The following is a 15,344-nucleotide window of genomic DNA, read 5'->3' as shown; positions in this document are numbered from 1 at the left end:
GGTGAGCGGGCATCCCGCCCCACCCCTGGCCGCTTGGCACCTGTGCGTGTGCGTGCTGCCCACAGGCCTGCCATCTTTGTTGGGTTAATTTGCATACTCACGCCTGATTGGCTGTGGGAATCTTGGAGGGACAGTCAATTTACATATTTGTCTATTATTAGTATAGATTCATCCATTCATTCAACCAATACTGAGAATGCACACTTGTAAATCTAAGTGCTAGGTACAGGAGGACAACAATAAGATACTTTTTCTTCCTTCTAGGAACTCCAGGCTGCTTCAGGACTGACTCTCCAGGCCCTGAAAAAATTCAAGCAGAGCTAATAGAATTGTAAAAAGGGTTCCAGCATTAGTTGGAGAATTGGACTGGATCAGTGGTTTTCAAACTATTGCTCCAGAGACCAAACTATGCTCCCCACTATGAGGGGAGGTCAAGTGGTTGGCTGGGCCTCTAGGACCATTCCAGGCTTCATTCAAACTTGTTGCACTTCAAAAAATATATATATATATATTTTATTGATTTTTTACAGAGAGGAAGGGAGAGGGATAGAGAGTTAGAAACATCCATGAGAGAGAAACATCCATCAGCTGCCTCCTGCACACCCCCTACTGGAGATGTGCCCGCAACCAAGGTACATGCCCTTGACCGGAATCGAACCTGGGACTCTTCAGTCCACAGGCCGACGCTCTAGCCACTGAGCCAAACTGGTCAGGGCAAACTTGTTGCACTTTTAAATAATGTTTGTATTAAGATAAAAAGCATTAAAACATTTTGAATTTTTAAACTGGGTTGGGCATATTCAGAGTGTATACTAATATCTGTATGGAAATTCCAAAGCTATGAAAGTGATAGCTTATTGTGTGAACATTTCTAATTTAGTACCCTCAAACACCAATAAGATCTAGGGGTTCTTAAGAAACCAGGATACATTTTGAGAAAGTTGTATATTTTTATAATTTGTCTTTTAAAACAAGCCTATACCTTCTTTAAGGTCCCTTCCAACCTTGAGTTTATGTTTCTGATACAGTATTTATTCAAATATTAACACGAGCTATTAAAGTCCTCATTGAGGCAAACATTTATTACTACTGTACTTTATATCTCTTTAAATACACTTACAGATGTATAATGCTCCTGTTCATCTTCTGGATCATCTTCATCCATGAGTATTTTTTGAAATGGTGTTTTTAACTGGTTTGGAAATAATACAGTTGAATCAATATTTTCCATTCGTTCTTTCTCGGTGGTCACCTTTACTTTGAAGGTGTGAAAGGGTGTTGGGACTTCTCCCACATTTAAGTACATAGGCTCCCCTTCAAATATCACTCCTTCACAATCACCATCCTTAAAACCAGGAGGCTGGTAACCTGGGGGTGTAACTGCAAAAAAGTAAGTATAAACTGTGCTGTTCACGAAATTGAAGAAAATATTATTATAAAAATATATGCAGATTGAAGAAATTTCAAATACAATAAAAAGTAAAAATCACCCTCCTATTGTTTCCAAGTTCTTATTTTATTCCCTAAAGGTAACCTTTTTTTTTTCATTTGACTGTCTGTGTGATCTTGAGGAAATTATTTATCATCCTTGATTTGATTTACTCATCTGTCAAATGGGGAAAATAACAGGACCTACCTCATAGGGTAATTGTGGATATTAAATGAATTAAAGTGTGCAAAATGCTCAGAACAGGACTGGCACAAAGTAAGTATTTAATAAATGCCAGTTGTTTTTATGTTGTTGCTTTATGTTCTTTTAGAAGACAGATTATGCATGTAAAATTTATAATATTCTATATATATTCATATATATATATATACACTTAAAAACACAAATAAGATCATACCTGTGCCAACCTGTTTATAACATCTTTTAAATGTTTTAATATTTCTTGAATAACTTAATTTATCAGCGAATTTTTAACCCTTTTTGGTCGAACCTTGAGGCTGACTCGACAGACCAGGCGCTAGGAGCAGGTCCAACGTCGAGCAATAAGAACATTAAAAAGTTCAACATTCAATCCCGTCAATTAATTTGGACCAGACTGCTTGAATTCCAAAAATAACATTGGACCGCAAAGGGTTAAAAATAATTTTTTAATGTTTTTACTGATTTGTAGAGAGAGGAAGGGAGAAGGATAGAGAAATAGAAACATTGATGAGAGAGAAACATCTGATGATTGGATGCCTCCTGCACACCCTCCCCACTGGGGATTGAGCCTGCAACCCAGGCATATGCCTTGACCCCGAATCAAACTGTGACCTCTTGGTTCCTGCGTCGACGCTCAACTGCTGAGCCACACTGGACGGGTTATCACTGCATACTTTTTAATAGCTTGCACAGTATTTTATTATATAGATGCACCATAATCTATTTACATAATCCTCCAATGAAGGACACTCAAGGTTGTTTCCAGTTTGTTCCTGTTTTAACCAATAGTATAATGAAAATCCATATATATATATTGCATATTTGTGTAAGTATATTCCTAAGATATTTTCCTAGCTATAGAATTTTTGGATTAAAGGCAATGTGCATTTAAAATTGTAATACTGCCAAATTGTTATTTAAAAATGTTGTACCTATGCATATTCTCTCAAGAGTGTATAAAAATGCCTGCTTCCCTCCCACACACCCTTGCCAATAATGTGTTTATAAATTTTGCTGATCTAATAAGTGAAAAATGGTATCTGTTTCATTTCTTTAATTATGAGTAAGACTTTACCTATCATAGATATGTTATTATCACTGGAGAAGTCTGTGTATTTTTTAAAGCCCATTTTTTCAATTCTTTCTTTTTCAAATGTTAATATTAAATGTAAATTTTGTGATTTCAAAAAAAGTATATAACAATTTAGATCCTTACAAACATTTGGGATGAAAACCAATCGTTTCAATAATAATAAAACATGCAGATACTAAAACAGTATGTATTGCAGCCCAGCCTGCGTGGCTCAGTGTTTGAGTGTTGACCTATGAACCAGGTCACAGCTCGATTCCCGGTCAGGGCTCATGCCCAGGTTGCGGGCTCAATCCCCAGTGTGGAGCATGCAGGAGGCAGCTGAGTGATGGTTCTCTCTCATCATTGATGTTTCTCTCTCTCTCTCCTCCCCCTTTTTCTCTGAGATCAATAAAAATTTATTTTTTAAAAAATAAAACAGTATGTATTGCAAATAGTACCTTCATCATAGTAAAAAAGTTTCATGGTCAAGCAAACATCATTAGGTAAAGGTTCCAGATTTTGCATTAGAACATACATCTTGCGAATGAGGAGAATACTTGCTTTCTTGGTGTCAGCAGATGACATACTAGATTCAGTGCTTTGATTTTGACTAGAAGAGAATCACACATTATTTTATGACACCTGTAGCTTCTAATAACATAGCTTCACATTTTACTATTTAAGATTCTTATTTCTATTATAGCATTAAGTTGTAAAGTTGAAAGGAACCATAAAATGTCATTATGATAAAAAAGTTATTATTATAAACTAGTAGCTTAATTTTACATAAATTAATATGCATTTTATATAAGATGCTTGACGAAAACAAATCATGGATTTTAATTATATTTATAATCACTCAAGCATGCAATAGCTTTCCTACACTTTGGCTCTGTTTCCTAATTAAAATAACATACAATTAGCCACAGAATCCTGGTTTACAGCTACTCCAAGGATACTTGGTACAGCTACACCTTGATGGTTAATTGGGGATGTCTGAAAAGTTCCAAATTAATCCTGAAGTTTAGTTATATAGTATTAATATGAATAAATGGTAATCTGTCATAGAAAAAGAAAAGTATAGAACAATACCTTATGAAGTCCATGACTGGTCCATTCTCAGTGTACTTGAATTTAAATTGGTAACATTCTGAAATTGTCTTAAGTAGAAAACACTGCAGTTATGTATCTGATATACAGTATTGGAAGCCAAGTAGCTGTATACTGCTTTTGTATGACTTAATATTTACTTAATAATTTTTTCTGCCATATTAATCCCTATTGGTTCATCGAAACTTTAAAGTCCCAATAGTTGATTACCATGGTTTGGGATTTATGGCTTCAATCTTGGAGAGAAATTTATTCTCCTACTCATTGCAATGTATGTTAGATTTATCAGAGAGAAGGAATTCCTTGGCAGACAGATAAGGAAGGGAGGCAGCATATCTCTTACTTTAGCAGAACGACAAAGCACAGGCCTTCAATTCTTGCTATACTGTAACCACAAGCAAGTCATTTACGCTTTTTTAAAAAATATATTTTATTGACTTTTTTACAGAGAGGAAGGGAGAGAGATAGAGAGTTAGAAACATCGATGAGAGAGAAACATCAATCAGGCGCCTCCTGCACATCTCCCACTGGGGATGTGCCCGAAACCCAGGTACATGCCCTTGACCGGAATCGAACCTGGGACCTTTCAGTCTGCAGGCTGACGCTCTATCCACTGAGCCAAACCGGTTTCGGCCATTTACGCTTTTTAAAAAATATATATTTTTATTGCTTTCAGAGAGGAAGGGAGAGGGAAAGAACAATAGGAACATCAATGATGAGAGAGAATCAATGATTGGCTGCCTCCTGCACGCTCCCTACTGGGGATTGATCCCACAACCCTGGCATGTGTCCTGACAGGGAAATGAGCCGTGACCTCCTGGTCATAGGTCACGGGGAGCAGGCCTAAGCCGGCAGTCGAACATCCCCAAGGGCTCTTGGACTGTGAGAGGGTGCAGGTTGGGCTGAGGGACCCTGCCCCCCGCAAGTGCACGAATTTCATGCACCAGGCCTTTAGTAATTTTATAAAAGGAATACTATAAAGAACCAAAAGTCAGGATATTTAAGTTATTTCAAATGGTCTGTGGCTTTGTGACCTAGGATCAGTCACATAATCTCTCTTGTAGTAAGTATATTAATTTGTTTGAAGGTAACTATACAAACCCTGTTTTACCTCAAAAAAGTCTTTATGAGGTTCAAACTTGAAAATATATGTGAAAGTGCATTGATTAAAACACAATTAAAAGCATAAGATATTATAATTTAAGTTATTTTTTAGATATTAGAGGCATTATGTATCTTTACTAACTTAAGCAGAGTTACCTGAGGGTCTTCTGGGTTGGTGTATACCTATTTTAAAATAATTTACAATTGAGTGATACAAGGCTAAGTATTCAAGGAGAAGTAAATTAGTTGTTTAGACTAAACTATTACATGAACTCAGCAAAATACAAAATACAAAACAACCCCCTATAATATTAATTTGATACTTTTCCCCCATTAAATAGATTAGTTATTTGAATAAAGTGACATAATTAATTGATGGTTTTAGTATTACTTAATTAAGCAAGGTAGAATTTTACTGTCTTTAAAAAACAACAACATATAATTTAAAAATACTTACGGCTAGAACAACAATCCTTAGCTGAAATACAACAAAGAACAAAAATCTTACTTTTATTGTATAAAATGTTTTCATGATGGATCATAAGAATTCTGTCCTATTTCAAAATTTATTCCTAGTAAAAAATAATCTTGCAGAAAATAGACTTCATATGATGCATATAGAGCAATACATACTTTACATGTCTTTCTCTATTCCCTAAAACATCTACTTCTAGTTGACTTACTGAAGGATGAAATTCATGTTATTTGTTTAAGCAAACAGGAGCATTACTGCCAGTTACAAGAAAAATATATATTTTGAAAGAACACATTAAATCTTTCCAATGTGAAAACTAACTTTGAAAGGAGAAAAAATACAGAATTCAGGGCCCTGGTCATTTAATAAAGGGAAGAGGCTTTTGAGACCACAGAACAGAGAATCATAGGAAATCATTCACTCAAGTAACCTGCCAAAATCTAAGAGTCATCCTTGATTTAGATCTTTTGCTAATACTTCAGAATCAATCTACCACCAAGTCCAATCAATTCTACTATGAAACATATATTAAATCTCTTTTTTTTCCCTCCTCTTCCGTTATCCTGGTCTAAGCCACCAGTTTGTTTGTTTTACGAGTACTGTAATAATAAAGTGCTATTCTCCTTAATTTCAATCTTATTCTACTTCTATAGTATATTCTCTAAATAGCAGCCAGAATGATTTCTAATTTAACATATAAATCAAATAATGTTACATTTCTACTCAAAATCTTCAAATGATTTTTATTTGCACCTAAAGTAAAATCCAAACTCTTTACCTACATAGCTGTGAATGCTCCTGCCCTCCTTCTCTCTCCAAGCTCATCTCCTGCCACTCTACACTGTTAATTGCACTACAATCATACTGGCCTTTTTGTTCCTTGAACTCTCCAAACTCCCCTCCAGCTCTGAATTTGCTGCTCTGCTAGGAATATTCTCTCCCTAATATCAATGCCTGCCTGGTTTATTCTCATTTAAGTCTCAGCTTAAATCCCAACTACTCACACGTAGTTCCTCTGAACACCCCATCTAAAGTTACCTTACCTTTCACTTGCCACCTATTTTTTCTAAAAATTTTAATTGCACTTATCTGACTTGCTTGTTTGACCACTGTTACCTTACCCAGCTCCTACCCAGAATATGTGTCTACCACACAGTAGGCACTCAATATTTAATAAACATTAAATATTTAATGCCTTAATGAGGGAGATTAGTGACCATAGATAAAATTTTACCTTTCTCAATTTTATTTCACTTCTTTGTATATGTTGATATAAATATATGCTAACTATACAAAAAGACTCATGGTCTATTGTAAAACTTTATTAATTGAAATTTCACTAATTCAGAATTTGTGACAATATAACTTAGACTAATGGAAATTTATTTTTGAATGCTCACGAATAAATTATTAAATTATTAGTATAAATAAGAGTAGAGAAGGCATGTGAAACTAATTAATAAACTATTTATTTATTTTTTAAAATATATTTTTATTGATTTCAGAGAGGAAGGGAGAGGGAGAGAGACATAGACACATCAATGATGAGAAAGAATCATTGATGGGCTGCCTCCTGCACAATTCCTCCTGGGGACTGAGTCCACAACCCCCGGCATGTGCCCTGACTGGGAAGTGAACCATGACCTCCTGGTTCATAGGTCTATGCTCAACCACTGAGCAACACCAGCTGGGCATGAATAAACTATTTAAAGACCTTTTAATTCATTGTTTTTGTAAATTAATATGTGTGTTAATGAGTGTTAACAACCACAACTGTCTTGGCAAAATCTGTGATATAGTAATTCTATTAGCTTTAAATGAGGGAAATATTGGTCTTTAAAATATTCAAATGTTTAGGCTTTTCAGTAATTTGAACTGGCCTATGCTAAAGTTAGTTTAAATTAATGTTTTACTACATGGTAATTAATGTTACATTTGTAGAATAAATTGTGGAGAAAAAGGATAAAGAGATATTGACTTACATATTTTCTCTGTAAAGCATCATAGCATCCTCGCATCCTAAAAAAATAATCAAGGATTCATTTTTAGATTGAATGCATTTCCAGAAAATAATTCTTTTAATAAATCTCCTAATTATCTAATGACTAAATAATATAAAATTTTCTTATTAAAGCTCCTGTCTTATTAACTAGTTTAAAATAATGAAAACAAACAATGCCAAGAATATAAAATGCTGATATGGAGGGAAGGGAAGATATAAAATATCTGACCTCAGCCTGGCCAGCGTGGCTCAGTGGTTGAGCATTGACCTGTGAACCAGGAGGTCATGGTTCCATTCCCAGTCAGGGCACATTCCTGGGCTTCAGGCTCGATCCCCAGTGTGGGGTGTGCAGGAGGCAGCCAATCAATGGTTCTCTCTCATCATTGATGTTTCTATATCTCTCTTCCTCTCCCTTCCTCTCTGAAATCAATAAACAATATATTTTAAAAAATAACAAGTAAAATATCTGACCTACTATTTGTGGGGAACAATAATAGGAAAATGAAGCTCACATGGAGCATAAAATAAAGGAAAAATTTAATGCAAAAATCCAAAGACCTGCAAATACAGTATCCAAGGTTAAAGGGGGACTTGCTAAAATTGGGTTAAACACTGAAATGTATCCAAGGTACAAAAAATGTGATTTAATAAAAAAAAAAATCCTATTGTTAGGTATCATTTTACTTACCAATGCACTAACTGTGTAGCTCCTGGACAACTTTTATCTTCTTTCAGAATTTTGACACAAAGATCTAAACATAAAAATTATAATATAAATTTAGAGCTACTTAAGATTAGTAAACAACTAGAAATTTAAAGTGAAGATTATGTTCTTCAGCTGTGTATTATCTATAATAATCCTATATAATAAAAGGGTCATATGAAAATTGACTGAACGGTGGAACGACCGGTTGCTACGATGCACACTGACCACCAGGGGGCAGACACTCAATGCAGGAGCTGACCCCTGGTGGTCAGTGTGCTCCCACAGGAGGAGTGCCGCTCAGCCACAAGTTGTGCTGGGGGCTGGCAAGTGCAGTGGCGGTGGCGGGAGCCTTTCCTGCCTCTGCGGCGCGCTAAGGATGTCCGACTGTGGCTTAGGCCCGCTCCCCACAGGGTACATCTCCCGAGGGCTCCCAGACTGCGAAAGGGTGCAGGCCGGGCTAAGGAACACCCCCATCCCCCCAGTGCACGAATGTCGTGCACTGGGCCTCTAGTATAATAAAAATGTAATATGCTAATTAGACTGGACAGCCGAACAACCTTCCAGATGTCCTTCTGGATGACCTTCCAGATGAAGCTGGGGCTGTGAGGGCCAAGGCAAGCTGCCACGGCCACACACCTTGCACGAATTTTGTGCATCGGGCCTCTAGTCCTATATAATAAAAGGCTAATATGCAAATAGACCGAACAGAGGACAAACGAACAACTGGTCCCTATGACATGTGCTGACCACCAGGGGGTGTGCACAGAACATGGCGGGCGTTGGCAGCAGGCGGCAGAGCGCGGAACATGGTAGGCATTGGCCGCAGTGGGATGGTGGAGCAGGTGAGCAGGGGCATCAGACCAAGTTCGGGTGCCGGTCGCTGTCATCAGGGCAAACCTCTGGTGGTTACTGAAAATTCTTTGCTCCCGTGCACTGCGGTCCTGCCCAATGTTCTCACCTGCTGTCGGCACAGGTCATGCTCCCACCCACTGCTGGCGCTGGAGCCGCCACTCACACCCGCTGCTGGCACCCAGGGCCGGCCCCCATCGCTTGCCGCGTCAGTGGGTGCGAGTGGCAGCTGCCAGCTCCAATTGCCCCTCAGGGCTTCTCCCCCTCCCCCGGCTCCTGAGGGGCGATTGGGGCCAGCAGCCGCCTCTCGCACCTGCTGCTGACAACAGCCCTGCTTGCACCTGCAGCCAGCGCCAGTCCCAATCGCTTGGCACCGTCAGCAGGTGCGAGCGGCGGCTGCCGGCCAGATTGTCCCTGAGGACTTCTCCACCTCCCCCTGCTCCTGAGGGGTAATCAGGGTAGCAGCCGCCACTCGCACTCACTGACGGCGCTGGCCCTGCTCACACTCGCTGCTGGCACCGGCCCCAATAGCTCCACGCCATCAACAGGTGGGAGCGGGGCTGGTGCCAACAGCGTGTGGGAGCAGCAGCGGTGGGAGCGGAGCTGCCGGCAGACATGGGACTGGGGGCCTCAGTGGGAGGGGCCGGGCAGGGGCATGGAGGATGGGCTGAGACCCGCCCCTGTGCCCACGTCAGCCCCACAGCCCTCAGTTCCTGTCAAGGTGCAACCCACGCTACAATGTGGATGAGCTTTGAAAACATTATGCTAAGTGAAATACGCCAGTCACAAAGGGCCACATATTGTATGATTGCAATTATACGAAATGTCCAGAATAGAAAAACCCATGGAGACAGGAAGCAGACTGGTGGTTGCTTAGGACTGGGAAGCTGAGGGAGGTGAGAGTGACTTAGTGGGCATGAAGTTTCTTTGGGAGCAATGAACATTTACTAAAATTGACAGTGGTGACAGTTGCATATCCCTTTGAATACCTGAAAACCACTCAATTGTACAATTTAAATGAGTGACTTGTCAGGTGTGTGAATTATATCTCAATAATAAAGCTGTTATTAAAAAAGCAAAATCTCTAAGGAAAAAATTATAGTTTTAGAGCAAGCCCATATAAGAATAACTATGTTTAAAGGAAGTTTTAAAATAAACATGATATTACCATCTAGGTATCTTGATCCATAAGCACATTCTGGAAATATTCCTCTCAAATACGTGATGCAGGACACGGAAATCGCTAGGAGCCTCTTCACCAGCATCAGAGAGCTCTGCTCGGTCAGGATCTTGTTGGAAAACACCAACGCGCTCTACGTTCGAGGGGAAGGAGACATTTCGCTTACGAAAAGGAAGGTCTTCCTTGCAGTAGACCCAGTCCTGCAAAAGCAGGTGCTCTCCCCGAGAACCCTGGCCCTCGCAGACAATAACCCCCAGAAGGCAGCCTGGCCCCTGCGGTGGGAAGGTGCTCGCAGGCAGCAGCCCAGCGGCGACATGAAAAGCACTCGCTGCACCGACAGCAAACCCCGTGCAGGCGAGGCCCCTGCAAAGGTGGCGCTCTGACCTCTGACCTCTGTGGGCCGTGAACATGGTTTCTAGGAGTGGACGCCATGGATGATAACTTCATCAGAGCAACCGGACCGCACGCATTCGCACCCAAGGTGAACTGACCTTGAACCGGCCATGGACCGCGAGGCAGCCATCATCCAACAGGATTCTCCATTCATTCAAAACAGTTTAGCAAAAAAAAAAAAAAAATCTCCATTTCTCAAAACATGGGAGTTTTCGGATATCACTAAACCCTCAAACAGCTGGCTCTAATTCTCAAATACAAAAGCAGTTGAGACTTCAAGACAACAATAAAATTAGCTAAATTAAAATGTATTAAAATACGAAAAAACTCATACCATGGGTGTTCCCTGCAGCTGGGCAGTGGCCATCTTCTGAGGAAGTATTGTCTTTAATTCAACCTTGTGATACAAACACAAGCTTTAACGTCAGGCCTTATTTTTACCCTTTTCTAGTTTACTACCTATCCAGGCAGGAAGAATGGTACGTGACTAAACGAGAGGATTCCTTTACTTAAAATGGAATCTTCAAAAACATTCATTTTGCCCTTCTTGAAAGGTCCTCATTTTAAGCCGTTTTACTAGCAAGCCTGACACAAATGGGTTAAGAAAGCTCTTTCAAAGACCTTTTTTTGGGGGGTGTTCCACAGATTTTAGGTAGAATTGCGGAGAGGAAGCGGAGCCTCCCCCGGGGACGCGCCCTTGACCGGGTCCCTGCCGGGCGCGGGCGGCCGCTCTCGCCCCCGAGCACGGCCAGGGCTACCAGGCTTTTTTTTTAAAAAAAAGCATCATCTTCTATTTTTCTTCACTTCATAGTATTCCAGCATTAACAACATTGTACAGGTACGTACTGGGTAATGAAAAACTGCCCCTGCCAAACCCTGCACAACAATCTTTTAATTTTTGTTTTAAATTTGTAGTTTCAAAATAAGCGAATCGGGTGACCTTCCTTCGCTGAGCTGGCAGCGCGGCTCTGGATGGAAAGTATTGCCCTCCTCTGTGGAACAGCCGCAAAAGGAAAACAGAAAATATCCTACATTTTTGTTTTTTACTGATTCTGGTTTCTCAATTATAACTTTGTTATTTTGATGTTTCCATCTTTCGGCCCCAATGTCATTTTTCTTCATCAGACAATTCAACTAGAAAAGTTCATAGAAGAGTCTATTTACTGTAAACATTTAAATTTATCCTGACGAAGCCTGGACGAGACGTGAGTCAACCTACTTCCAAAGACCTCTGACTAGGTATACATTTTCCCCTGAATGTTTCGCCATTAAGACTCTAAGAAACTTAAAAGTAAGCAGCCGGTGACAGAAAAAGAGATTTAAAAGCAAATATTACGACTATGAATAAAATTAATAAAGGAAAACAGACACAAACGTATATATTACATAACGTCTGACGGACAGGCACCAGCGACCAGGACAGCGCTGCCGCGAAGTACGCTCTCTGCCCAATGCGCATGCGCTTTCCTTCAACGGTTGCCCGGAAGAAGCGCGTCAGTAGCCTTTTGACCCCCGTCGTCGAGGTCAGCTTTCCCGCCAAGAGTAGCGCAAGGCAGGCTGGGAACCCCAAGTACCTGGTGCCGCATCTCAACTAGAGAAGCCAGATGCCCGAGGGGAAGGTTAAGTAAGTGCATGTGCACAACTGTGCCGATATGCACAGATTTCCTGCCGTGACCAGTGTCCTCAACCTCCATTTAATTAACCATAGTAATCTCGGATTGTTTTCTTTGATTTTGTTATTGAATCTACCATATCGTGCGTTACCACCTTATAGTCTCATGTGACTTGGGGGAAACCAGTTTGCTCTGTCTAGTGGTCTCCGACTTAAGGAATTTCTCCGGTGCCATATATCTGGGGACAGCAGATAGCTTCAGTGGTTCTCAACCTTCCTAATGCCGCGACCCTTTAATACAGTTCCTCACGTTGTGGTGACCCCCAACCACAAAATTATTTTCATTGCTACGTCATAACTGTAATTTTGCTACTGTTATGAATCGCAATGTAAATATCTGATACGCAGGATGTATTTTCATTGTTACAAATTGAACATAATTAAAGCATAGTGATTAATCACAAAACAATATGTAATTATATTTGTGTTTTCTGATGGTCTTAGGCGACCCCTGTGAAAGAGTCATTCGATCCCCAAAGGGGTCGCGACCCACAGGTTGAGAACCGCTGGTTTAGAATATCATTAATGTCTCACTTAGAAACAAAATAATAAAATCAGAGCTGGTAGGTAATTTGAGATTGTCTAGCAGTACAAACTTCTTAGTTTGCAGATTGTTATATGTCCAAACAAATTGGTTTAGAAGTGTAAACATATCATAGTAATTCATAATCTTGATATGTCTGTATTATCAGTTAGAAAACAGTGATTCCATATATGAAAAGATTTGCCCAGAGTCAAATAGGAGAGGATGGAGACTAGAACCCTGTTTTCAGGGTCAAAAATAGTGAAAATCCCCTGGTATAATTATTGTGGTTTATACTTCTCACACACTTAAAGTTTATAAAGTTTATAAAGAGCTTTCACATTCACTGTCACATTCTCCTACCTTACTCTTACTATGTCTCTCCCAACACATACGACTCCTGTGTTAGAGATGAGAAAACCTATTCAAGTAAAACTGGTTTGCCCCAATCACAACTAATTTCAGTGCTGGCAGAGGGGGAGCCAAACCCCAAATGCCGACATGTTAAATTTATGGTATGGTGCTTCATATTAAATTTATTTTGAGTCATTAATAACTATAGGGGAAAAAACCCACAAAAATATGAAACCGTAAATGCCCATCTGTGAATCAGAATAATGCTGTAGGGGACGGATAATTTCTCCTCTAACTTCTTCTTAGGGTCGTTGGCTACGATTTAAAGACAGAGATAGATTAACAGGAGAAATGCAAGTTTTTTGTTTTTTTCTTAAATATGTTTTTTTAATTGATTTCAGAGAGGAAGGGAGAGGGAGAGAGAGATAGAAAATCAGTGATGACAGAGACTTGATGGGCTGTCTCCTGCACAGCCACTCCTGGGGATCGAGTCCACAGCCCCCAGCATATGCCCCGACGGAATCTAATCGTGACCTCCTGGTTCATAGGTCAACACTCAACCACTGAGATACACTGGACAGGCAAAAAATTATATCTTTATTTTCACTAACCTCTAACTGATTTATTTATTTTTTTATTTTAAATTTTATTGCAGTGACATTAGTCTACACATGAACATATAGGCCTAACCTCTAACTAAAAGTTAGCATTTCTTTTATGTAGTTCATAAACCAAATTAGCAATACTCGTAATTTTACAACCAAAAGAAAACTCAGATATTTTTATATCACCTTATAGTTTTTGCAGATATCTTCAAATATGCTCATCACTACTTCAAATTAAAGATAGTTATTAATTCTTGTTATTTAATGCATTTATAAAGAAACATGTACAGTATGTTACTATAGCACAAATTTATATTTTAACATTTTAATAATCAGCTTCCTTTGTAATCCTATATATTTTATTTTATGCACTTAAGAACATTATTCTGAGAAGGTGTCCATAGGCTTCATTAGACTGACAAAGGTAAAGAACCCATATTTTTATTCCATTTACAGTGCTTGAAAAATTAAGGGCAAAATAACAACAAAAGAATACTCAGGAGACTTATATAATACTTTAAACAATAAAGAATTTAAATAAAAAAATACTCAACTAAATACTTTAAAAAAATACGTTTTTATTGATTTTAGAGAGAGGGTAAAGGAAAGGGAGAGAGAGAGAAACACCAATCAGCTGCCCCCTGCATGTCCCAATGGGGGACGGAGCCTGAACCCGGACATGTGCCCTGACCCTGAATTGAACCTGCGACCTCTTGGTGCATGGGGCAACGTTCAACCAACTGAGCCACACTGGCCGGAGCTTAACTAAATAATTTTTAATTATAATGTGTCTCTATACATTTGATGATAGTTATATAGTACTAGTGGCCCGGTGCATGAAATTCATGCACATTAAAAGGGAATTAATTAGAGGAAATATTTTAATATTGCTATTTGCCCTTTCTCTATAATAGAAGTGTCAGAGATGAAAGAAAATTCGTAAAATGTATATGAAAATCTCTCTCCTGTCAGAGTCTGGGGCGCGCCGCAGGACTCAGAGTCAAGTCCCTGCCCACCCGCATACACCTTGAAATCATGCGAGATGCAGACCTGGCCGGCCCCACCCCCATCAAGCCCCGCAGTGTGGGGGGCACAGCCTCAAGTCCCCTGGCCTGGCACTGGGTGGGGGGGTGCAGCCTCAGGTCCCCGAGGCACAGCCTCAGGTCCCCCATCAAGCCCCGCTGGGTAGGGGCCGCGGCCTCAGGTCCCCCGGCACAGCCTCAGGTTCACCAGCACCGAGGTGAGGGGCACGGCTTCAGGTCCCCCAGCCTGGCCTCAGGTCCCCCGGCCCCGGCGCTAGGGTGCGAGGGTGTGACAACTATTTGCATATTAGCTCTTTATTATATAGGATAACCATGTTTTTATAGTTAGCAATTCTTATTCTTTAAAATGTACTTTATCGGGGGGGAAATGTACTTTATGGAGAAGGATTAAGAGATAGCGAAATTAGTTTAAGTGCAGTTTAAGATATACTGATGACATCATCCCACACACATTTTATGTCGTAGGCATGAGCTTATAAAATTTAAAGTTCTTGCTGCCTTTTCAGAACCCATCTACATATCTATAGCAGTTGTGAGGAAAGATCAATCTGAATTAGATAAAAATGAAATGGAATATTAAATATTAAAACAAATGCAGTTTGGTT

The 15,344-nt window shown here is 39.8% G+C and overlaps 1 protein-coding gene across 2 annotated transcripts in view; it reads right to left on the bottom strand.

Annotated features, from left to right (window-relative positions):
• The window catches only part of HORMAD1 (HORMA domain containing 1), an 18,078-nt gene extending 7,169 nt beyond the window's left edge, over positions 1 to 10,909 (bottom strand). Inside the window, exons 1-9 of one of the 2 annotated variants that reach the window (XM_005867363.1) lie at positions 10,877 to 10,909; positions 10,138 to 10,282; positions 8,103 to 8,166; positions 7,395 to 7,431; positions 5,395 to 5,415; positions 5,094 to 5,120; positions 3,816 to 3,883; positions 3,182 to 3,333; positions 1,121 to 1,380 (exon numbers count right to left, since the gene is read on the bottom strand). In XM_005867363.1, the coding sequence (XP_005867425.1) occupies positions 1,121 to 1,380; positions 3,182 to 3,333; positions 3,816 to 3,883; positions 5,094 to 5,120; positions 5,395 to 5,415; positions 7,395 to 7,431; positions 8,103 to 8,166; positions 10,138 to 10,282; positions 10,877 to 10,909 (807 nt within the window). The remainder of the gene's footprint in view (positions 1 to 1,120; positions 1,381 to 3,181; positions 3,334 to 3,815; positions 3,884 to 5,093; positions 5,121 to 5,394; positions 5,416 to 7,394; positions 7,432 to 8,102; positions 8,167 to 10,137; positions 10,283 to 10,876) is intronic. The other variant, XM_005867364.2, reaches the window with a different exon arrangement.
• Between the last annotated feature and the right edge of the window lie 4,435 nt (positions 10,910 to 15,344).

This window comes from Myotis brandtii, unplaced genomic scaffold (genome assembly GCF_000412655.1).
Source record: "Myotis brandtii unplaced genomic scaffold, ASM41265v1 scaffold250, whole genome shotgun sequence".
Classification (NCBI taxonomy): domain Eukaryota; kingdom Metazoa; phylum Chordata; class Mammalia; order Chiroptera; family Vespertilionidae; genus Myotis; species Myotis brandtii.
This window is presented reverse-complemented; position numbering and strand designations above follow the sequence as displayed.